Raw genomic sequence first — 23454 nt, forward strand, 5'->3', positions numbered from 1 at the left:
ATGTGCTTTGGCTCATAAAGCAGAACGCGTCAAAACGCTGTCTCCAGAAAAGGAGCGTGTATTTTAAATTACTTGTAATAAAGTCCTTTAAGGCTAACAGGCAATGAGGCACAAAGGTGTATCTACAGCAGTCTTCTCACCAGAAACAAGCCCCATTTTGAGCCCTAGCTTTGTTTTCCCCTCATAAAAGCAACCTGCAGAGAGCACGGATGTCCTTTTGCCCCGATGCCTGGGCTGACCTGGTGCTTCTCACCTGGCGCCTTTTGTTCCAACAGTGCAAGGTGATCATCTGCCAGATGAGCAGCACCCAGCCGGAGCTTCTCCACTGGTTCCTCTTCCCACTGGCACTGGTGGTCTATGCAGCCATCTCAGGGCTGCTGGGCTGGACGGAAGAAGCGGCGTTGGCCACATTCACGGCCCTGGTCACAGCCGCCCACCTGCACTATGGGGTCTGCGTGGTGAGTGGGATCCTCCAAAGCAGCCACAGAGAGCTGCACCAGGGCGGGCAGAGAGATGGGGTCTGGGAAGGGGTTTGACACTGTCCAGCTGGGGCAGCAACATCAGTGGCTTTAAACCCATCATACTCTGAATGCATATGGGCTGTTCTTATGTAGCATTCAATCCATATGGCATGAATCCTCTTGCTCCTTTTCGCTTTCTTCCTCCTGAGGTTATTTAACTGAAAAAAAATATAGGAAGGTAAAATGCAAAGTGACATGAATAGAATTAACAAAATAAGGGTAACTTTGCTTTGAATCTGCAGGCAAAATAGCTGTCCCAGTTTCTAATCTTTTCTTTGTCTTCTGTTAACATCTCTCAATCTGGAGACATGAATAGCTTTCCAGTGCATTCAATCTTACCAGCGCATTTTTGTGTCTCCTAGATATCAGTTTGTCATTTATTGCAATCTGAATTAGTGCTTAAATTCATTTTTCCTCAGTTAATACCCTCTTTTTTAAAGAGCATTGCCAAATGATCCTAAGGAAAGCATCTTAATGGGGGTTTGCTTTCAGAGAAAACAACTTGCATGGCGAATGTCTCATTTCACAGGGAGTCGGTCAGCATTCTTTTATTTAAGATACACCATGGGATATAAGGATGTTCCTTCCCACCTTTGAAAGAGGCTTTTTGCCAGCAGACATTGGCATTATAGTAGATTTTACCCCAGCACTGATATGGTCCAGTCAGTGGAGGTCAGCATGGAAACACCTGGTCAAAATTCATTATTGATTGAAGGGGTCCAGCTCCACCACAGTTTGTATCACCTGTGAATCTGCTCTGTAGTGACTTCCCATCAGTGTGCTGCAAGAAGAAGGTGAACACCACAGCTCTCTTGCTTGAATGAGAGAGGTCCCCATGTACTCGTAGGTCCCAAAGTACATGAGGACTGTGGCTGGGTTGTTCCTCACGACTAGGAGAAGAGAGATGATGAATTGTGAAGCACGTACAAAACTGTTTGCTAATCTCTGTGATTTTTCTTTAGGGGATGCAGCTGAGTGAGCACTTGAACATTTACATCTTTTCCCTGAAGAAACGTGTCCAAGAGTGAACACCTGCACTATGATCAGACTGTAACACTTGATGTGGAGATTCTTCTGATGTGATAAATAGTTGGAATTTATCTGATTAAAATAACCAAAGAATGGAACAGTCCAGATATCCAAACCACTGCACCAATGATACAGCAAGATGCTTCATCTCAGAGGAAGATTCCCATCCAGCAGAGAAGTGTTTACCAAGTTGTTCTGCTGCTAATATTTATTCTCTTCACTAATGCCGTGTTACTGCTCCCTCTGAAGCTTTTGTCTTCCTCCTCCTCACCACTGTGTCCAAAGTCCTGGGTAAATCCGTGCCAGGTTACAGGAGCTCCTTGGTGTTTTATAACCAGCACTGGTTTTGCCCAGCCCCGTCACCAGTGGGACCCCAGCAGTGCAAACCCTCCTTGTACATCCTTCCCACTCCCACCTCGGTGCCTGCTTCTTTTTCCATATTTATTTTCCTCATGACTCATTTCTTCCATACAACCTCCTGAAAGGCTTAGGCACATTCATGCTTTTCCTCACCTCAAATTAATGTGTGAAAAAAAGGAGAATGAGTTCAGAAAGCTTTAGGTACAGTAAAGTGGTTTTGAAACCTATGATTTTTTTTCCCTCAGTGTTAGGATGAGTCTCAGGTGACTTCTGTCTGTCACAAATGCAGGCGCCATACAGCAGCAGCTGGTCTTTATACTTATTTTCTAGGCAGTAACAAGTGCATTGTTGATATTTTGGTAGCAACAAGCAACATACCCTACAAAGGTAACCAGCCAAGAAGAAATTTGGCCAGCAAACCTTTGAAGATTGTCATGTTTCACTGCAAAACTGGTTAGCCAAACTTCATCTATGAGTATGAAATGCTAAGCAAATAATTATATACCTGTGTGCTTGAAACAAATTCTTGTGATTTTAGACAATGACAAAGAATAATAATTGATACAAGAAAAGCTTTTTTTTTTAGACATTGCATGTTTGCATGAAGATGTAAATCACTCACTTCCTCTATAATATATGTAGGTTTTCTGCATGCCTCAGAGAAGGAGGGAGAATTTGAGTTTCATCTCTTTTCATGTGCTGCCCTAGCCAGAGGGACTTTGTGGCCTTGGAGCACTAATGAAACAATCTGTCCACATTCCCCAGGGTAAGCTTTATATTACATTTCTTGCACAAAGGGATGTGACTGACTTACTGGCATGTTTATTAACTAGTTAACTATCTCACTTGCCAGAAGCAAGGCAGAAGGGTAGTTTTTGAACCTGCTGAGCCTTAAGTTCACCTTTTTTTCCTTAGAGTCTTCCTCTGGCTTTATCACTGGCCTGATCATTTTTTCCCCAGTTAACATATCATAACATCAGTAGCTCCTATTAACATTTTCAGCTGAGTACCAACTAGTCATATCTTCACAAACAGCTTCAATTTAATGCTAAAAATGGCAGTTTCTGTGTTCAAAGGGCAATGACAAATTTGAGGTAGGGATGCACCCAGCAATCTCAGTGTTTGATGAAGTTAAATACTACATCAAATATCAGATACACTGCCACAAAAGTCTTACCTATTTCAACAGTTTATATTTAACCCATGCATTAAAAGTCCTGACAAAAAAAAATAACTAAAATAAAATAAAACCCCAAAATACCTCTGAATTTAATGTGGTTGTTCTGGAGGAACTCCGTGGACACACTTCCTTTTTCCCCTCTGTCTTGCACTTATTTATGGAACAGTTGGAAATAAGGGCCACAGAAGCAGCACAATTTGATGCACTGTAATGGAGTATTTTGCAATATTTCATTTGATGAAATTATAAAACTTGAACTGCCACAACCTGCCTGCACTTGTACCTTCCTAAAGAGAAATACAGTATCACTTTTAAAGGAAACTAAGCTCCAGCCAGCTTTTCAACATCCTATATGAAGACATGGCAAAAAACTTTCTTTTTCCTTTTTAAAGCAATTTGTCACTACAATCTCTATGAAAACAAGTATAAAAACAGATCGTGTATTGCACAGTGTATATATTGAATTGTTAGCCATCTTGGATGGTAACTGTTTCAATTAATAGGAATAAAAATGCTTTGTTCATAGGGCGGTATGATCACAGATTTATTTGTGAAGTCAGATAGTGGAATGAACATGTCTAGCAACTCTTTTTTTGGTCACAACACTGTTGCAGAAAGTTTTCAACTACCTGAACTAGAAAATATATTTACAACTTATGCTGTTGAGCGTTTGCTCAATGACATGCCCAAAGACATGTCTCCTCCCTAGTCATACGAAAAGCAAAGAGCACCTTTCTTATGAGTAGAGACTCAGAGACTGGGCCTGTTCAGCCTGGAGAAGAGAAGGATGAGAGGGCATCTCATCAATGTTTATAAATATCTCAAGGGTGGGTGTCAAGAGGATGGGGCCAGACTCCTTTCAGTGGTGCCCAAAAATAGGATGAGGGGCAACAGGCAAAGACTGAAGCACAGGAGGTTCCATTTTAACACTGGGAGAAAACTACTTTGAGGGTGTCAGAGCACTGGAACAGGCTGCCCAGAGAGGCTGTGGTGTCTCCCTCTCTGGAGACATTCAGACCTACCCGGACACATTCCTGTGTGATCTGCTGTGGTGAACCTGCTTTAGCAGATGGGTTGGACTAGATGATCTCCAGAGGCCCCTTCCAACTCCAGCCTAACCATTCTGGAAACTAGCACTGCTCTCTCAGGTTTGAGTGTCTGGGTTGGAAACGGGCTTCTCTGGTCCTGGCTTTATCCTCTCACCTCTACAAAAAACCCTGCCCTACGCAGGGCTGGGCAGTGGCTCTGGCTCAGCCTCAGCCCCAGGGCTCCCTGGAACAGCAGGGCAACCCAGGCTGACCCCTCTGTGGTGGCACACAAACAGATACCTTCAGCCCCTGGCAGAAAGTGGTCCTGATCCGAGGCTCAAGCCCTGGATAATTAGCAGCAACTACTGCAGCAACATTGCTCATGCTGCAGAAGATCAGAATTACAAGAACATTTCTCCCTTTTCTTTCAAAAGACAAATATTTTAGTGTAAAATCATAGAATGGCGTGGGTTGGAAGGGACCTTAAAGGCCATCTAGTCCAACCCCCTGCAATGAGCAGGGACATCTGCACCTAGATCACATTGCTCAGAGCCCCATCCAGCCTGGCCTGGAATGTCTCCAGGGATGGGGCATCTGCCGCCTCTCTGGGCAACCTGTGCCAGTGTTTCACCACCCTCAGTGTAAAAAAGTTCTTCCTCATGTCTAGCCTGATTCTCCCCTCTTCTAGTTTAAAACCATCACCCCTTGTCCTATTGCAACAGGCCCTGCTGAGAAGTCTGTTCCTGTCTTTCTTACAGGCCCCTTTTAAGTACTTAAAGGCTTCCTTGGAGAATGTAGGTGGCCTTTAGGTATTGCACTGAGGATTCAATCCTGAATACTTGGCCATTGCAAGAACAGTCCACTGGGAGCTTCAGTGCCCTTGCCACAGTACTCTCTTCACCTTCTGGCTGCCACAAGTTTTGCTTTTGCTGTATCAAAACTGAGACACAACAAGAGATGTAGTACTCTGAAACCAGAACACATTTACCATAAAGAAAAATGTTCTGGTTTTATGCGCATACGTACATGCATTTTCTTTTTCGAGTTGTAGAAGGTAATGCCGTTGCTGAACTCTTGGGGAAAAAGATGCTAGCTATGCACATAGAATAACTTCTTTTTTTAAAGTAGCTGCCTCTTTCTTCCTGCTCCCAGATGCAGTCACTAGTGAAACAAAAATATGTATTTAAACCAGGAAAGTATTATTTTAGAATATTTTGAATAGTCTCTAGAGCTGGACAGATTTTAACATACATTTTTTTATTAAATATGTAAAAAGATAAACGCAAGTCAAGTTATTCACATATTCAGACAAAAATCTACTCTACCATGCGACAATTTGTGGATAATGTAAAAGGACTGGTACATCTGAATAAGACTTTTTGTATCTATTATGTCATTACTTATCTATTTATAATTAACAATACATATGTTTACATTCCTTTCAGTTTACATTTAATATATAACCAAAGCTTTATGGTGTGCTATTTAGTAAAAGTAATTACAAATGCATATTAAAACCATAATGGGTTACTCACGGAGGGTGAGAAGGACAACTCTTTCTCCTTTCAGAGCATCATTCTCCCTTCAGCACAGCCAAATTTCTAGTGCCCAAGAGGTACCTGAGTGCCCCAGCTCCCTGCATCCATCACTTCCCCCTTGATACAAGTGGTGAGAGGGCTGCGGTCCTCAGACCAGAAATAGGATAGAAGGAATTTCCAGGAAATTAAGTTCAGCTCTTTTAATTCTTTTTTATATGTGCTTCAAAGACAGAAAAAGAGAGCGGCACAACAGCCTGGCTATGAACCCTCTGGAGAGCTCTGCAACCCAACCATTTGCACCTTTAGAACAACATTTTCTCTTCAAGTGCTCTCTATGCATCCACAGAAGGATGAACTGCAGTAAGCAGAGACTGGTGCTGAATAAATTACGTTTATAGCCTGATCCCAAACTCCTTGCCCCATCAGAAATCCCATGCAGGTTAAAGGACATTCTGGAGACTGGAAAAAATTAGTAACTGCTCTTCAGTTCCACAGTATTATGAAGAACTACCGTTTATTACAATGACAATTGTAATAAGTACATATGTTCTAATAAACACAAATACAATGAAAATGACAATTCCCCCATTTGTGGCGATTCTCAGAAATACTCATTTCGGGATATACACATTTTTATAAATCAGACCTTATTTGTAACGAACTGAAATGGGAAACTGCTGGCCTGCAGGCTGCAGCACTTGTACTTCATCATCAGGTGAGAAGTGAGGTCAATGCTGGAGGCAGGGATGGAAAAGCTGCAGCCACAGGGTCCAGAAACTCTTCTGCTGAGCAGGGCGAGTGATCAAGGAACCGGAAATACCTGTTCTAATGCTTAGCAGTATTTTATGTATTGTCTGTGGTGCAACATAACAGCAGGGATCTCACATTTAACTAAGAGCCACTTAGCTGCAAAAGATTGATTAGGAACAGAAAACTGCATGTGTGTGTGTGTGTGGGGTGTGTGTGTGTGCTGGGGGGCTAATTAATTGACAACCTTTCCATGGGCACACATAAGCTGAGAACTTATGCTTTAGGAGCCCATCAAGGTCTAACATGATTTAGCTGTTCAATAGGCTTTAGAGCTTTGCAGGGACTGTCGGTTGAGATGGGACTTGCACGTACCTGCTAAATCAACATAACAACCCAGAATTAAGAAAATCAAGTGAGAGACCAGGAATACCAAGCATTAAATATTCAGAGAGACTACAACGCACAGTTTTACAAGAAAAATAAGGAATGCTTTACACACTTCAAGATACCTCTGTTTATAAAATACCATCATTTAGAACAAGGTGATGGGACCGCGTTGGAAGGCAACGCTCTCACTGCAGACATCTCCAGGTTCTGCACCGTGCTGGCCTCGCCAGAGGAAGGGCAGCCAAGCGCAGAACCTCCTCTGTGCCCCTCGGTCACCTGGTCCCCATCCCGTGTGTGCTCTGTCTCCAGAAGGACTCCTCGCTGCCTCTCTGTGCTTCGGAAGCAGCCTCAACACCCACCAGGTGGTTTTCACCCACTTAAAGGGATTTTGGGGGTTTTCAGGGCTAGCACTGTTGCTGGTTTTTCCTCATGCCTTGCACTAGTAAGGAAATTTTCCGTCTTCCATATTTGTATGGCCGGGGCAGCAGAGGGGAAGGACAGTGAAAAGCTGGCCTAGTTTGTCCTCTTCTGCGGGGTGGGAAGCCATCAGAGATCATGTCCCGCAGCTACACACGTGTCAAGGAGATTTCTCTCCTCCATCAGCACTGAGCTCTGCGGGGGCAGAGCTGCAGCTGGAGCCTGGGACTGGATTCCTCAGGAAGGAAGAAAAGCTGGGAAATGTCTGTTGACTAGTCAGGAAACTGGGAGGGTTTTCAAAAAACCTAAACGGATGTCTGTTCCTCCAGAAATAAGCCAAAAAACATACCATGCAGCTTTCTAACAAGCTTTCTAACACAGGGGTTTAAATCTCTCCTAACGAAACAGATGCTCTGCCTTCCATTTTGCGAAGGCAGGAAAGGAATAAATGTGAGTAACACGACCATTTTCCTCCACAACACACCTCATTGTTATGGCTTGAGCATGACTTCCACCATATCCCTTTATTCCAATTGTTTGACTGAATTTATGCCCCGAGGCAGATGTACTAAAAAAACGCGAAAGCACCACAAAGTGAGAGACACAGCTAGTGGTATGGTACTTCTTGCCACACAAAATGCCAATATAAATATGTTAGAACAAGTTACAAGTGTATCATACTTAAGACGAAAAAGAAAAAAAATAAATATATATATATTTTTTAAAGAGCAGAACAAATCTCAAGCAGCCAAGTGGTGAAGTTGCAGTGATGTACAGTAGGTGATGTAGCCCTACAACCTCTTGGGAAGATACACTGAAAGAAGACGTCTGCAAATGCATCTTGGCAAAGTATGGGTACAGAATGCAGTGGTTGGCTGGCACTCACTATGGTACAGAAATGTTAATGGCAGACTGGGAGTGAACTGATTTCAAGTTTGAGGCCACACACGTTCTGTTCTCCAGAAGAAAGTTCTCACACAAAACGAAAATTGTCAGAGACGCTGGGTGAGTCAGTACTCCTCCTGCTGCTGGGGCTGTTCGTGGACTTGCTCTTCACCTTCATGCTCTTCTGTGTGGCCCTCCTGTGGGGAGAAAGACCCCAAAACATCCTTCAGCTGAAAGCATTTCTCTCGTCATCTTGCCTTCCCACAGAGCTCGCCATAGCCTAAAGCTTAACTTCTATTTTTCATGCACATAGGTACAAAATGAATTGTAACCTGAGAAAAGCAGCATCTTGTAACATTACAATAAAATATATTTACTCTGCTTTTAATCAATGCACATGCAGTACTGATACTTCTGCATAAAAAGCGTCAGTTTGCAACACAACTGAGTATTAATTGTTCTGGTAAGTGAACATTTTGAATAGCTAGACAGCAAGTTGCTCAACAGTTAGATAATGTATCATAGCTCCCTGATGTCTTCCCATGTTCAGTTTTTCCAAGGATTTATGAACCTGTCTGCTGTAGTTTCCACTCTAGACTTAGATCACTAAATGGACAAGACATTTTTGCTATAACCTGCTTTAAAAATTAAACTCAGCCTCTTTTTTGAGGTCAGATATACTACTTTTCTAAAATAATATGGCCAATGCTAGACCAGAATTCAAAGGTTACCAAAACAGTGATTTTTAGCGGTATCTAGAAAGTATAACCAGAGACTTGCAAAAACATTCTCTTTGGAAAAAAAACAATTGAGCCCAGTATTCACCAGTTTACAGAGCAACTGTTAAAAGCACTAATTACTCATAAACACTTTCTAAAATTTTGCGAACTGTTATTACGCACAGTAATTTCCAGAGCTGTCTCTCTGAATATACATTGCCGAGAAGAATCCCTGACCAAAAGAAAGGCTGGACCCTCACTGCAGGTGACACCAGCTTCAAACAATTTAGAGACAGCAGACCCGGTATTTTGAGTTGGCCTGGATGTAACAGAGCTCGAAAAGGCTTGCTGACTCTAAGGGCTTTAACTTCTGGATTCCCATTAAGCGCAGCTGCATTTACAGCTTTCTCTTGAGTTTTTCTGTTTTTTTCAGAGCACAGTTCACCGAGAAGATCCTGCGCATCTCTCTGCCCTGCATTAGTAGTGCGGGGAGGGGACTGGACTGGATGATCTTTTGAGGTCCCTTCCAATCCCTAACATTCTGTGATTCTGCTCCGCTGTAGGCAGCTCTCCGAAGGAAAACACGTTTCCAAGAGACCAAGCTGCCATTCAAAACGCAACATCACTGATGCGTAGATACCTCTGCAGAACTCGCCTGGCTCCAGGCAATTTTTGTTAGAAGCGAGCAGCTCGGACAACAAACTTTAACAAATGGATACTGCCAGCTTTGCAAATTTGAGGCAAAAATTAAAAGGGAGGCTATAATTTGAGTTTTCCCAGAATACTTCAGAGCAGTCTATGCAATAGGAAAATTCCCTTCTGGTAACAAAATATTCATATTTCTAAAGGGCATGAAAGGGAGATTAAGGTTCCTAATGTTTGCTGATACATTGGAAACAATCAGCTGTTTACCACATTCAGAAAGAGCCAAATTCCAACCAAAGGCAAGCTCTTTAACACTCAGGTGCTATTTTCATGCAGAAGCCACATATGTCAGTTGGGACAACTGTAGTTTAGCACCTTCTGGCCCCTTGGGGTGAACAATGCCCTTATTACATATAGTAGGTACACCACATCAAAACAGCTTTTTGCATAGTATCTAAAAATCACAGCTTCTGTGATGGGCCGCAAGGGTACAAGACTTACAGAGAAAAGGGGTTTCACGGAGACAAGTTGACAGATGTGAGAACATGACCCTGCCTTAAGGGGTGAGAACGCTGAAGCTTGTTTAGCCCCAGTGAGCTGTATTCCCTTAACCACACCTACCTGACCCTCCTTATGTGTTGAGGTGACCTGCTCTGGAATGCATTCTACAGGCTCTATGTATGCAGCATTTATGAGAGACATCTATTAGAAAGCCCACTCATGCAGATTTGATAGGTCACGTACATGCTGTCCTCTCATGCATATAATAGGAAAAGCCTCAACCACAGGGAGTGGCTTGGGAACATAATTTCAGCTCTGAAGAAGAGTGGTGGCTTCCCTCTTGTCAGGCTTACCTTTGATGGAAATGGCAAATCTTATGTGACTACCTCAGAACTTGTTTTGAGACTTGGGCACGTGCTTCTCTGTATGTACAGCTTGTATAAATACATGAAATTGGAAAGACAAGAGTCACCGTGCCCAATTACCTTGGGACTGTGGAATTTCCTTCAATAGCATCCCCTAATAAGGAAAGTAGTGCAAGATCTATTTAGAGTATTTATTTCTGGCTTGGATCACACAACCATGGTCATCTCTGTCTCCCACAATGAGAGGTGCTATCTTTTGACCCTTTGATCCACCTGCATCAAACTATTCAAGTGTATTTGTAGACTGAAGAGCTAGACTTTAAGAAAACCACCTGCTGGTGGGCTCCAAAAGCAGTAGCAGATGTGGTAGCTGCTAGACCAGAAAGATACAAAGCCAGCTGCATTTTGAACAATTGCTTTGGAAACTTGAGCTCAGCAACTGACAGATCAACAAAGCACCCAACCTCTACATGAACTCAAGCAGAACAGCCTACATTTTTGCTTTATGCCAAGACTTACATGGCTCCAGGTTTCATAACTCAACACAAAGCCTTTTCTGGTTGATCATTCTGAAGGTCTCCTACCGTAAGACCATATGACCAAATGCTTTACATACTCTTGAGGTCTCATTGCTGTCTATAGCAGTCATAACATCAGCACCAGAGGCCACTTCTCCCTACCTCCCAAACATATCCTTTTTCAACACCGTTCCCTGCCAACTTTGATGTTTTTGATGAAAAAGTAGGATTACAAATAAGCAATTTGCGATTAAAAATTACAAAGGATTACAGACTGATCAGCCAAATGTTAAATGCACTAGCAGATGCAACATCCCTCTTGCATAAGCAGAGACATAATGATGAGATTTAAAACAGAACCATAACAGGGGAGAGGAAAAGGGAGCCTCCAAGAATATGGAACCCAAATGGATTGTATTTGTGCTGTAAAACTCAAACTCAAAAATCAAGACAAAATATAATAATAATGATGATGATGATGATAATAATAATAATAATAAATCAGTCTTAAAAATTTAACCTTTATTGAATTAAACAAAACAGAAACTTATGAAGTGACATGGTTAAAACTACACTATGACTTGGAATTCTGAAAAAATAAACAACACTCTCCCCATGACACGAACTTGATAAAAATCTCTTCAATGCAAAACTACAATAATCAAAACTCTGCAGAATGCTTTTCATGGGAACTGAACTTCATACTTGCATTCTGAATCGTTCTACACAGAATTCACCTGACAGTCTACAATGTTCATGGGGGACCTGTGAGCTACTGGGAGATGTGATGACTTCAAGTGCTGTCCAGATTTTTTTATTTTTTTCTTTTGGGAGGATTTAATTAAGCGTAACAGAAAACTAAGTATAAATGGAAACTTGTCCCCTCTGAATAAGAGGGGTTGGTATGAAAAATAGGACATGATCTCTATGCCATGTTGAATACAGTAGATGCCTGTCAAATTACAGCTAGGAAGAGTTTGAGATTGCTGTCTCAAAGTTATTGGAAGTATGAACTGAAAAGAAATTTCAGTCATGATATTGAAGCGCAAGGCTTTGGTCAGGGGTTACTTTCACAGCTTGTGTCAGCTGCATTACCATATATCCTCTTCCTGAAGAAAAGCCTCACGGCCACAGTATCATCCCGAATCTTTTTTCCCGCTTGGTCTCTGTATGCCTGAGACACTCTGAAACTGAAACTAACATAAAAAATCTAAGCTGGGTTTACACTGAACTCATTATCAAGAAATAAGGAATGCTGGTGTTGCACCTGCGATTTGGGAATTGGGGTTATTTCCCATCTGAGTATTGGGAAAGCCAAACTGCTGTCACCACGGGATTAACCTGCAAAATGCTGCAAGGTATCATATTGAACTTGGGACAAATTCATTATAGAGAGAAAAAAGAGAAATGAAGGGCAAAGCAGGGCAATGAGACAGCAAGTCTGAAAGCCAAAAGTGGCCAGGATCTGCATCAACAAGGGAACCACAGTCTGGTTTAGCGCTAAAGCACTGGGGTCTTTCTTCAGCAAATAAAGTCCATCTGCCAAAAAGTGTGAGGAATGGCCACTGTATTATTTTCTGGGGAAGCAGTGCTCTCCTGCTGAAGTGACATCCCCAGCCTCCAACTGCAAACATGTTTTAGATCAAGGCACAGTTGTCGTATGTATCTCATAAGCAGGCATGGATGATGCTTTCGACAGAGAGGGGCTTGGAGGGAGGAAGCAGATAAAACACTGGGATGTGGGCTGGAGTAGAACATTTTGTAATGTGTTCTGCCAGCAAGGAAAACTGCAGGAAGAAAAGCAACACATTTCTTGGCGGGGAATCACTTGCTATTTAAGCCAACAGGCAGACAGATGTGGTAGGGGTATGGGGAGAAGAGGGATTTTTCTGGCTTTGCCTTATAAATAAATCACTGTTCTTGAATCCAGAAGACATTTTCTCTGACCGCTATATATCTGTAATTCTTTTAGCCTGTTATCACATGCCTGGCAAATTTGTCTTATTGTTTATTCCTGTGAAAACAATGGCTTCCTCCTCCTTTTCCTCTCTAGCACTCACCGTGCACCACTGAACAAATCCTCTTTCCCCTGTCACTTCTCATCTGAGCAGTGGCCCCTGTCAGCAGCAAGCTCGTGTCTCTCTCACACCTAACTTTCATTTATGCTCTACTAGTCCTTTTTAGAAAAGCATGTGAATTAATAGTTGGTTTGGCACTGCTTTTGCTGTAAAGTTTTAAGTCTTACTGCTGCAACAGATTTCTGGGACAGCTACAAGAGCCTATGGTACCCCAGTGGTGCCGAGAGATTAAGTTGATGCTTATGCACTCTAGAGCCAAAGCCATTGTCCACTGGATACTGAAGGGTCAATCGCTAGCAGTGCACACAGGGATTTAGTTAGCACAAATGGGAGTAATTCAGCTAAATCTCCACAGAATCATTATCCCTGAACATATCTGAGGAATTTAACCAGCACCCTTTGCAGCTTCTTGCTTTGTTCAGCGTCTACAGTGCTAAGTCTAAGATGCAATGACATTCTTGCTTAATCTCGCAGACAATGCATTTCCGAAATTTTGGTAATAGAGGATTATTTGGTTTGCGCAAGGAAGAATTTTGCCTATAGCAACAGGATAAAAAATGCTAAAGAGCATTATTTCTGCAGATATAATTATGTATTTGGCAAACTGCACCACACATATTACAACACTGCCACATGGGCTAGAGAATTTCTGTGAATTTCAGCATGTTAAACAACATGAATAGAAGACTATGCAGAAAGGCAGAAGATGAAAAAAAACAAAACTGAGGCGCAGAACCATATGAAATTAATTTAAAGTTGTGACACACAGCATTCCCTTTCAGCCTTCAGATCAACTTAGCAAACCTAGAATACAAGATTTACACCAAAGTGGCAAAAAGCAACCGGCCCCTGAATCCCTTTCCCAAGCCGATAAAAGTCTGTTGTTTGCAAATGTAAACTTCCTTTATGGTGGAGGAGGCATGGAAATCCTAGCTGCTACAGTTCTCCCTAAATATAGAACATGACCCAATGCTGTGCTAATAAATTTTTATGAAATTAAGCTGTTTTGTCTAAATAAAAGACACAAAGCTTGAACTTACGTGTTCTTCTGAAGCATACAGGACTTCCATTAGCCGATTGACAAGGTCATTATTCTCTCCCCCGTGTTCTTGGCAGAGTAGTTCAATCTCCCTTAATTTGCCAAAGTAGAAATCCCTTTCCTTCTCCACGCCTTCAAGTGCAAGTTTTAATGAATGTACCTGCATATAAAGGAAGATGTGATACATCAGTTGTGAGGGGCACTACCAATGAAACAACTCAGTCTTGAATTATGCTTGCTAAGCAATCTTCAATGTATATTCAACTTTATAAAATGAAACAAACTTGTTTTTTGTTTTCCTGAAGTGCTAGATTGAACCTTACACAATAGAGAATAGTAAATCAGGCTCCCGCATTATGCCTCTTGGATACATCTTAACCTTGATCCTTAAAGGTCAATTTTCTCAGTGCTCTTTTATACTGAAACCCAAAGAAGCATTTCAGGAATCAAAGCTACTTAAGACTTGTCTTCTAACAAAGCTGCCAGAAGAAATGGTAATGAATAAAGCTTTCAGCTCAGTACTTGCATTCTTTTGCGTGGATTAATGTGCAGTTGTTGGGAAACCTACAATAACTCCTTGCGTACAAATATGCAGGTCTAGAAGAAAAGCTCAAATGGAAACCCCACCTGGAGTTCTACATCCAACTCTGGAGCCCTCAGCACAGGAAAGACATGGACCTGGTGGAGGGGGTCCAGAGGAGGCCACAAAAATGATCAGAGGGATGGAACACCTCTCCTACGGGAGAGCTGGGGTTGTTCAGCTTGGAGAAGAGAAGGCTCTGAGGAGACTTTATTGTGGCCTTTCAGTACTTAAAAGGAGCCTGTAACAAAGATGGGGACAGACTCTTCCAACAGGGCCTGTTGCGATAGGACAAGGGGTAACGGTTTTAAACTAAAAGAGGGGAGATTCAGACTAGATTCAAGGAAGAAATTTTTTACAATGAGGGTGGTGACACTGGCACATGTTGCCCATAGATGTGGTAGATGCCCCATCCCTGGAGACATTCCAATGGGGCTCTGAGCAACATGATCTAGTTAAAGATGTCCCTGCTCATTGCAGGGTGCGGTGGGACTAGATGACCTTTGAAGGTCCCTTCCAACTCGAACCATTCTATGATTTCATGAAACAGTCTAGTCAGGAAATTAAAAGGTCCTCTAGTTGCAAATGTGAGCACTTCTGTGTTGTTTTTTTCATCTCTCCTCTTTTCTGTCTCCCCACTTGCCATGCTGTTAGAGGCCTGTGTTTTGTTCCTCTGACGGTATGACTGCCTGCACCATGGACTTTCTGCTCTGATTGACGTGCTGTTTCTATCAACAAAATCTCTCGAATGCCTACCATCTCTCTCTTTTCAGCCTTGTTCACAAGAGTCTTCAAGCTATACTATCAGTCTCAATGTCACCACTAGGACTGCTGCAAATCATTTATGGGCAACATAGCTGTTAATGACTGGGCTTCATATACATCATTACAGATGTTGCAATATATTTTTATACATACATATATTATATATACACACCACATACATATTTAAAAAAACAATTTTGTGGGAACATAACACAAACTGCTGTCCATTAGGGTATACAAAATCAGGATAACACGTGTAAGTGGTTCTCAAATTCAGAGGACAGTAGTGTAACAACCAACAGAAATAATGAGAGATTAAGCTGTTACAGTGAATGCACTGACCCCAATCACATCCAGATTATAGCTAAATTAGCATCCACATTTTAAGGCCTGCAATTATACAAAGGATTTTCTAAATAAAACATGCTAAATAAATTAAATCACATCAGACTGTATTTCAGTGAACTGACACAATTTAATAGAAAGTTCTGCGTTGCCAGTTCTACTGCAAGCTAATTTATTTCCTTCACTGGTACAAATACCAGCAGAGTTCAGACAATGCTTTGACAGCGCACTAAATCCTATCAGTTCATCTTTCCCTAACTGCTGAGCTAGCGATGGTTTTTTTGACCTTTGATTGCACTCTCAGAGGTGTCAGACAGCAGAACTGACCTGTTAGCATCTCATTCATGTACTAACGCATTGCTGACCAGCTGCCTGAGTGTGACACCCAAGTCTTCCCTTGAGAGTTTGAATCTACGATTGATACAATGACCGGTCACCTTAAAATCAACTATTTATTAATGAAAATAGGTATAGTGACATGGAACAAGAGTTTATAATATTTTAGTCTATAGATGAAGACCTCACATTTAAGACGTGTCTTCTGGATCTGCAGCAGCATATTCCTTGAGAGCAACATCTGCATCCAGACAGAACAAGAATGTAACTCCTTCCAGATCTCTTGCTCTGTGCTTGCTAGAGCTTGGGAAAACAATGAACTTCAGCTGAAACACTGGCAGCTAATAGCTCAGGCTGTCTCCCCTTCTAAACCTACTTACTATGAAGGTATTCTTCTCCTTTCATTCTATACATTCATTCCGTTTTAAGAAACAGAATCATTAAACCACGCATATATGCACACAGTTCACTATTAATAACTACACTATAAACACTGTTATAACCAAACCAAATATGCTTTTCTTCAGTTACATATCAGCTACTTGTCTATGACGCATTAGTTTGTTTTTCTTCAGGTAATTAGCACATCCACATGCTACTTTTTCCTTCTGTTTACATGCCAAAAGGCTAATCCTCTATGAGGATGTGAGCTCCATGCTCTGTTTCTGGACCATGAGTACCCCTTTGCAATCCAGTTAATGGGTGCAAAGGCAACAGGTCCTACTAACTGGTCTTTTCTCTGATGGTGCTTATTGGCAGTATGAATACTCACAGGACCACACAGACAAGTTGAACATTAAGCACAAATTGTAGACACACAGCCCAGATGGTACTGTTTTCAGAAACTGTGTTTACTAGTGTACAGTTAATGGTTCCTGGGACCATTCGCTATATGTAAAGGTCCCTTCTCCGTATGTAATGGTCCATGGTCTGTGTTTGCTCAACTGCACTCGGACTCCTTGGGAGAGCACTAGAGCTGGCACAGATCAAAACCACATTCCTTGGAAGTGTTCAATTTACTAGCACAGACCATGGCAATAGCTAAGACCATTTTAAGAGAAACTTTAATATTGTTGGGAGCTGTTAAACTAGCAAATGTTACGGATGGCTTACGATTATTGCAAACAGCTCATTAAGCAAAGCTGAGGTCAAATATAGTGTATGGACTAGCCCCCGTACTTAAATTTTTCCACTACAAATTGCATGGAAGTTCAGATTTTTCAGTCTCCCTCCGCTGCCACCCATGAAAGGGCTGAAAAAAAATACCTGTTACAGCTACAGGAATTTGATATCCACAGACACCATTCAACATTTCTTACTCACAATCGAGACAGCAAATAGGTAAAAGTGGCTGCTGCCCTCACCTCCCTGGTTGCTGGAGAGTGGTAAGAAATGGGCAATTTGGCTCTTCCAGCATGTTCAGACTGGGAGTCAGAAAAACTTGGCTCAGAGCTGCTTGCAGCATAGCTTTTTTGGCTTGTGTTATATGCCCAGGGTGCACAAGTAACCATTAGTGGCAAATGAAATACCAAATGTTGCCAGAATTAAAAAAACAAAAGCACCTTCCAGACCATTCTAGACAGAGGAGGTCTCTTAAAAACTAGCTATTAAAACATCAACTTCCCAAATCCTCAAAATTTGCCCTCTTTGGTGATGGGGGAAATAATCAGTTTTCCCTCAGGGTTATTTGTATATAAAGCTTTTCACACATGGAAAGTGCTAGGAATACATTAGCAGCAGATGTGATAGGGGCTGTCTGTTTTAGTAAAGATCAAATATTTTTATGTTGCTGAGATCCCAACAAACTCTCCCTGCTGAAGCAAACACATTCTCACTTCTGAGTTCAAATGTAATAGTTTAAAGCTGCATTAAGTCGATGTTTGAACTCCACTCTTACACTGATAAACAATAAATAAATAAATAAATAAATAAATAAAATACACACACACACACACACATCCATTCCTGGTGCAACATTTAAAAACTTCTCCGTCACAGCAACAATCCAAACCCATTTGGAAGACTGGTGGACCCTGCTGTGCTCTCTGTTGCTCAGAATTTAACACTGAATCTGCCGTACATAGTGTTTGGGATGTGGCTACCCATCCACCACCTTAAGTACTTAACAGTAACCAAGAATTTACAAATACAAGAAACCAAGAATACAAACAGTGCCTCAACAAATGGAAACCTTTGTTGTTCAGGTCAATGAAAGTCTGAAATCGAAAAGCCCTTAATTGTGGAAAATCATACTTGATCCAGAATAACAACTTCTTCCTGAAGGTAGGCTCAGGTTCTACAACAGGAGCTTTTTCCTTTCCATTTTCCCTCATCCAGGACATTTATATTAGTGACATTTACACCATTCTGACAGCACAGTCTTGAGCCAGATGCAGATATTTATTCATGTCCAGTGCAGACACTCTTGCATGTTCAGGAATGACAAAGGGGTGCAAAGCTCCATAGCATAAATGCAAGCTAAGCTCTTACATTTCTAACATTAAAGAAATTCTGAAATTTTATTCATTATATTGCGGAAAATTATTTATAACTAAGTATTCGCAAAAAGGTAGATCACATTTTTAAATGAAAAAGGCATATTACCTTCTTAACGCCTTCCTTCCAGAAAGCAGAGTGCAATGAGATATTCTCAATCAGTTGCAAATCTCTAATGCCTTGGTATTACAAACAGGTTTGTTTTCTCCGTGACACATCAAAATGATTTATTTCTAATTTGTAATACAGAAGAGTGAAGGCAATATTGGGACTTTTCTTATCCAAGTGAAATAAAAGATACATTTTAAAATCTAATAAAAATTATCATACTTCGGCAAGACTTACCTGTCACTCCTAAGATCACTTTTTAAAAATACTGGCAAGCACCAGCCATCTCTGTCAGATGTTATTTTTGACAATAAATCACTTTTTACTTCCCAGCTGAGCTATTTCAGTCTTTTGTCCCTTCATAATTCTGGAGAGCATCATTCAACAGAGAGCATTATTAGATTTCATGCCTGCCTGTGACAATGAATGCATCTAATTTTATGCCTAAAGCAAATTTACCTGTTCACTGAGCTGTATGACTTGAGTTTCCAAATCTTTATCTGATTTGGATGCTGAGCTGCTTGGTGCAGCTTTTTTTGCTGAAGATGGGCGAGAAGGTGTTGATCCTGGTTTAGAAGCTGGACTAGATTTAGCAGCACCTGAAAAATACAATAAATAAATAATAATAAAGACTTGTCTCCATGTTAAATACATTTCTATTAGCCTGGTACTGAAATAAAAGTATTAATTTTACACATAGCCATTCTCTCTTACTTCAAGGTGACAGTGAGGAAATTCCAGTGCTGCTATACCTTGAGGAAGGAAAAAACACATTTCCTAGCAGTTTTTACTTTGAGTTTATTACTGAGAGTAAAGGAATTCTGGAACTAAAATAAACAAACATCAAACTAAGAGTATAAATTTCGCTTAGCTGTCAGCAGCTTTCAGCTTAAAGAAAACATGCTGTTAGCAGACTATTCCTCCAACCCAATATTTAGTGTATGTAGTGATCTTCAATGCCCCTGGAGAAAAGACAGACTTGCAAAACTCAGCTAAACTGTGCTTTCCTCATTTTCAAACATAAACCATCCCTGAGACAAGGGCATTGAGATTCAGACAGAGCACGTAGAACTGAATCCGTCAGTGAACACGCAGTTACCATAGTGACCAGGAGATGAGTTTTGATCTGCTTAGGTTTTGCTATTTGTTTTTAATTACTTGCACTGCAAATCTGCCAGAATATGGATCAACATCTTTACCAGCAAAAATGGCAGGTAACAAGTGTGCCCAGGTACTCTTTTTGACAATGCCAGTGGCACGCAAATGCCCAAGCAGAGGAACATTTATGTGCAAGGGTTTGCAGCGCCTTCACAGCAGCCCCACAGCCAGCTCCTCATAGCTTGCTCTGCCTCTCCATCTTTCCTCTCCTGGTCAGCTCTTTTGATTTAGTCGCTTGGCCCCGGTACACCAGCGCCCAGCTCACAGCCATCCACCCTGCCTGGGCTCCCACAAGCGCTGTGTTCTGACTCGCAGACTTCTCCTTGTTCCCTCCAACTCAGAATAAATTTTAGATGCAGCAGACATACATCTGGTGCAAAAATTGCTTGGGTTGAGAAGAGAGAACAGAAACTCAGTCCTCTCTCCAACCTATTTCATTTGATTTATTAAGCAGTCACGTGAATGAGAAGTCCAGCTCTGCGGCACCCATGTTTATCGCTGCTCCTTACGAAGAGCAAAATACAGTTGTCTGGACACACTCATGGGGCTCCACGGCCATTCTCCTCCATCAAATGCTATCAGCTCCAGAGCCTGGAACACACAAAGTGAGGGAGAAAACCTGAATCCAGCAAACACCCAGCTCCCAGTGAGCTCTGAGATTGCAGTTCACCAGTTCTGCAGGGATATGCTGCAGCTTTCTGAGCAGTCACCTTCCACCCCAAACCTCCCCAGCTGCTATTCCAATATCATTATTTGGTTTATAGTACACTACAAATTGTTCTAAATTATCATTTCCACAACATATCCTCAGTGTCAGACAACACTTCAATAAGGCAATTCACTGTAAACCTGATGTGTTACAAAGGTCTTACTAAGAAGAAATCACAAGGGGGCAAGGAAAGGCAGGAGGGGGAGAAAGACAAACTTGTCAACTGTCCCTATGACCAAACTGTGGAGCTCACATGGTCTCACTAACCTAGAACTGGGTAGAGGGGTCCCTTGGAGGAGCTGAAAAGCGATGGGAGAGCAGCAACGGGTTATTTAATCAAGCTAGCTTAGTCTTTTCTTATTTAGTCCCAGGCCCCCCTCTGTAACAAGCATCTCCTCCTGCCTCTAGGGATAACTCTGTATTAACCGGGTCACCTAATGCCAACAGAACATAAATAAACAACTGGATAATTCAGTTGACTTGTGCAAACATTTCTGTGCAAGATGTTCAGCCCTCCTTTTCTATGCTCCTTGAAATGGGATAGATTAATTTGTTTTTTTGTTTTGGGTTTTGTTTGTTTGTTTGGTTGGGTTTTTTTGTTTGGTTGGGTTTTTTTTAAGAAATTGGTGACTCCAGTGCAGTAACTTCTATGTTTAAATCCTTATAATTACACACACAAACTCACCTCTAGTAGATTTCAGACACAATACACAGACTCACTGAAGTGGGAAAAATGCAGTGTTGTGTATATGCCTAAAATTAAGCTTCTTTTCACCTCATTCTTAGATCAGCAAAGAATAAATAATTTGTAGGAAAACATTAAAAAATGCCAAGATCATTTGCCGCTATTTCTTTCTTTAGGCAATTTCATAAACTTTAGCACCCTGCCTTCATTATGCATTGTCCATGTTTAGTCCACATTCTGACTAACTAAAAATCAGCTGCTTAAGAGGGGGATTGTTAAAATGCTCTCAAAGCCAGGAAAATAATTTTCATTTGGATTAGTAGATAAATAGAAGAAAAGTGGCGTTAAAAAATTCAAGATAAACACACATGAAATAATCGCTTTGCCTATAGCATTCTAGCTGTGCCTGAAGTTATTTAATGAATATTTGTATCACATGCAACTGCAAAAGTTACCCATGCAAAATTTAAAATAAGATAGATTGATTCTAAACCAAGGTATCAATGTATATTTCTTATTGCATAGTACACCTGCAAGAAGCAGTTCAGGATATCAGCTGAAAATTAAACGCTATAAAACCAGCTGTGGACCTTCAGATATGAAACCCTGGCTGGTCGATGCAGCTTCCCGCTGTACCAACCACTCTTCTACTTGAAGGCAGCACTGGACTCTCTCTAGGCAGCAAGACCCTCCACACAAGCCAGCAGAAGCTGCTCAGCTTCTCCAGGGCAGCATCTCCTTCCCAGTCAGCTCTTTCTCCTAGGAAGTGATGGTGCAAGACCTTATTGCTGTCTACAATTACCTGAAAGGAGGTTGTGGCATAGAGGCTGTTGGTCTCTCTTCCCAAGAAGCAAGTGACAGGACAAGAGGAAATGGCCTCAAATTGTGCCAGGGGAGGTTCTGATCGGATATTAGGAAAAAATTATTCACCTAAAGGGTTGTCAGGCATTGGAACAGGCTGCCCAGGGAAGTGGTGGAGTCACCATCTCTGGAGGGGTTTAAAAGACATATAGATGAGGCTTTTAGGGACATGGTTTAGTACCAGTGTTAGAATAACAAGTGGACTTGATGATCTTGAGGGTCTCTTCCAACCAAAATGGTTCTATGGTTCTATAACCTAAGCAAGGCACATGGTGCAGCCACAGCTTTTTGCTCCCTTTCAACCTGACAGCCCTACAAAGCGAGCTAGCGCTTTGTAGATCAGGGTACTGATCACAGAAAGGCAAATCATTAAGTACACACTTCTTTTTAACCTGCAGAGGGAGTTAAGGGCAGAGCAACCACAAACATTTAATCTCCAGGTATTCTCTGTAATTTGCAGCCGAGGTGCCCTCCCAGAGCATGCTGAGCACACTCACATTGCCATCGGCAGACAGGGAGGACTGGAAAGCACCAATTCACCGCATTATCATCTGCCCTCCTTTGAAAACAACAAAGCCTTTTGAATTTCTTCATATAAGTGTTCCTGAGCTTTATGAAGTCCAGACAAACAAAAAGAAATCGACTTCTGCTCCATTGCTCTGGATCAGTTCTTAAATGAACACAATATTCTAATTTTAGCAATGCAGATAAAAACCAGCTAAATAACCTGAATGTTTCAGACAGTATCAGAGACAGCTGGATAGAACTTAATTGCAACAGAGAATGCCTAGGGATCTCTAATTTAAAATTTCCTGAAAGAAAAAAAGCTTTACTGAACATTTATTCTGAAACATCAGTTTTAGAATTAGCTCAGAAGTAAGGCTCCCATTCAAACAGAATCTTAATTTCATAAAAGAATTAAAAGATGATGGCTGGCAGAGTTGTGAAAGCACTTGAGATAACCAGTTATCTAAACAGAGACGAAAGATCTTGGTAGACTTAATGACTTTGCCACTGAGCACCACAATGGCTTTACAGTCAATTAGTACAAGCGGGGAATAGCTCCTAATGCATTGCTCAGAGTGGCTATATATTCTAAGCAGTTTAAATTCTGTCCAACTTCATATCTCCTATGAAAATATTTATATATAATGCATTTACATCTTTTGATAGAAAATATCTGATAACCAGCTCTTTTCACTGACAACTGAGAGAACTGCATTGTAATCAGTGCCATAAATATTGCCCATTACCAATCCCTTTTCAAGCTTACTGCTCGTGTTCCAAAAGAAGTGCAGAGCCCATTCCCTGGAGAGGAACAGTCCATGATCCAGTCTGTGCTGGTGGTCAACAGTCTGGAAAGCAGCACAGCAGAAAAGGGCTTGGGCATCCAGGTGGACACCAAGCTGAGCATGAGCCAGCAACACATGCTGACAGCAAGGAATGCCAAC

General features: G+C 41.5%; 2 protein-coding genes across 5 annotated transcripts in view; one reads left to right on the forward strand and one right to left on the reverse strand.

Annotated features, from left to right (window-relative positions):
- Positions 1-5315, forward strand: part of LOC136099046 (ethanolaminephosphotransferase 1-like) — a 61384-nt gene extending 56069 nt beyond the window's left edge. For both annotated transcript variants that reach the window (XM_065832934.2, XM_071804142.1), the window contains exons 9-10: positions 276-458; positions 1484-5315. In XM_065832934.2, the coding sequence (XP_065689006.2) occupies positions 276-458; positions 1484-1549 (249 nt within the window). In that variant the 3' untranslated portion in view covers positions 1550-5315. The remainder of the gene's footprint in view (positions 1-275; positions 459-1483) is intronic.
- Positions 5316-6153: 838 nt separating this feature from the next.
- Positions 6154-23454, reverse strand: part of MAPRE2 (microtubule associated protein RP/EB family member 2) — a 103859-nt gene continuing 86558 nt past the window's right edge. For all 3 annotated transcript variants that reach the window (XM_065830677.2, XM_065830678.2, XM_065830676.2), the window contains 3 exons: positions 19050-19189; positions 13962-14120; positions 6154-8292 (listed from right to left, as the gene is read on the reverse strand). In XM_065830677.2, the coding sequence (XP_065686749.1) occupies positions 8221-8292; positions 13962-14120; positions 19050-19189 (371 nt within the window). In that variant the 3' untranslated portion in view covers positions 6154-8220. The remainder of the gene's footprint in view (positions 8293-13961; positions 14121-19049; positions 19190-23454) is intronic.

The sequence above is a fragment of the Patagioenas fasciata genome, chromosome 2 (assembly GCF_037038585.1).
Source record: "Patagioenas fasciata isolate bPatFas1 chromosome 2, bPatFas1.hap1, whole genome shotgun sequence".
Lineage (NCBI taxonomy): Eukaryota > Metazoa > Chordata > Aves > Columbiformes > Columbidae > Patagioenas > Patagioenas fasciata.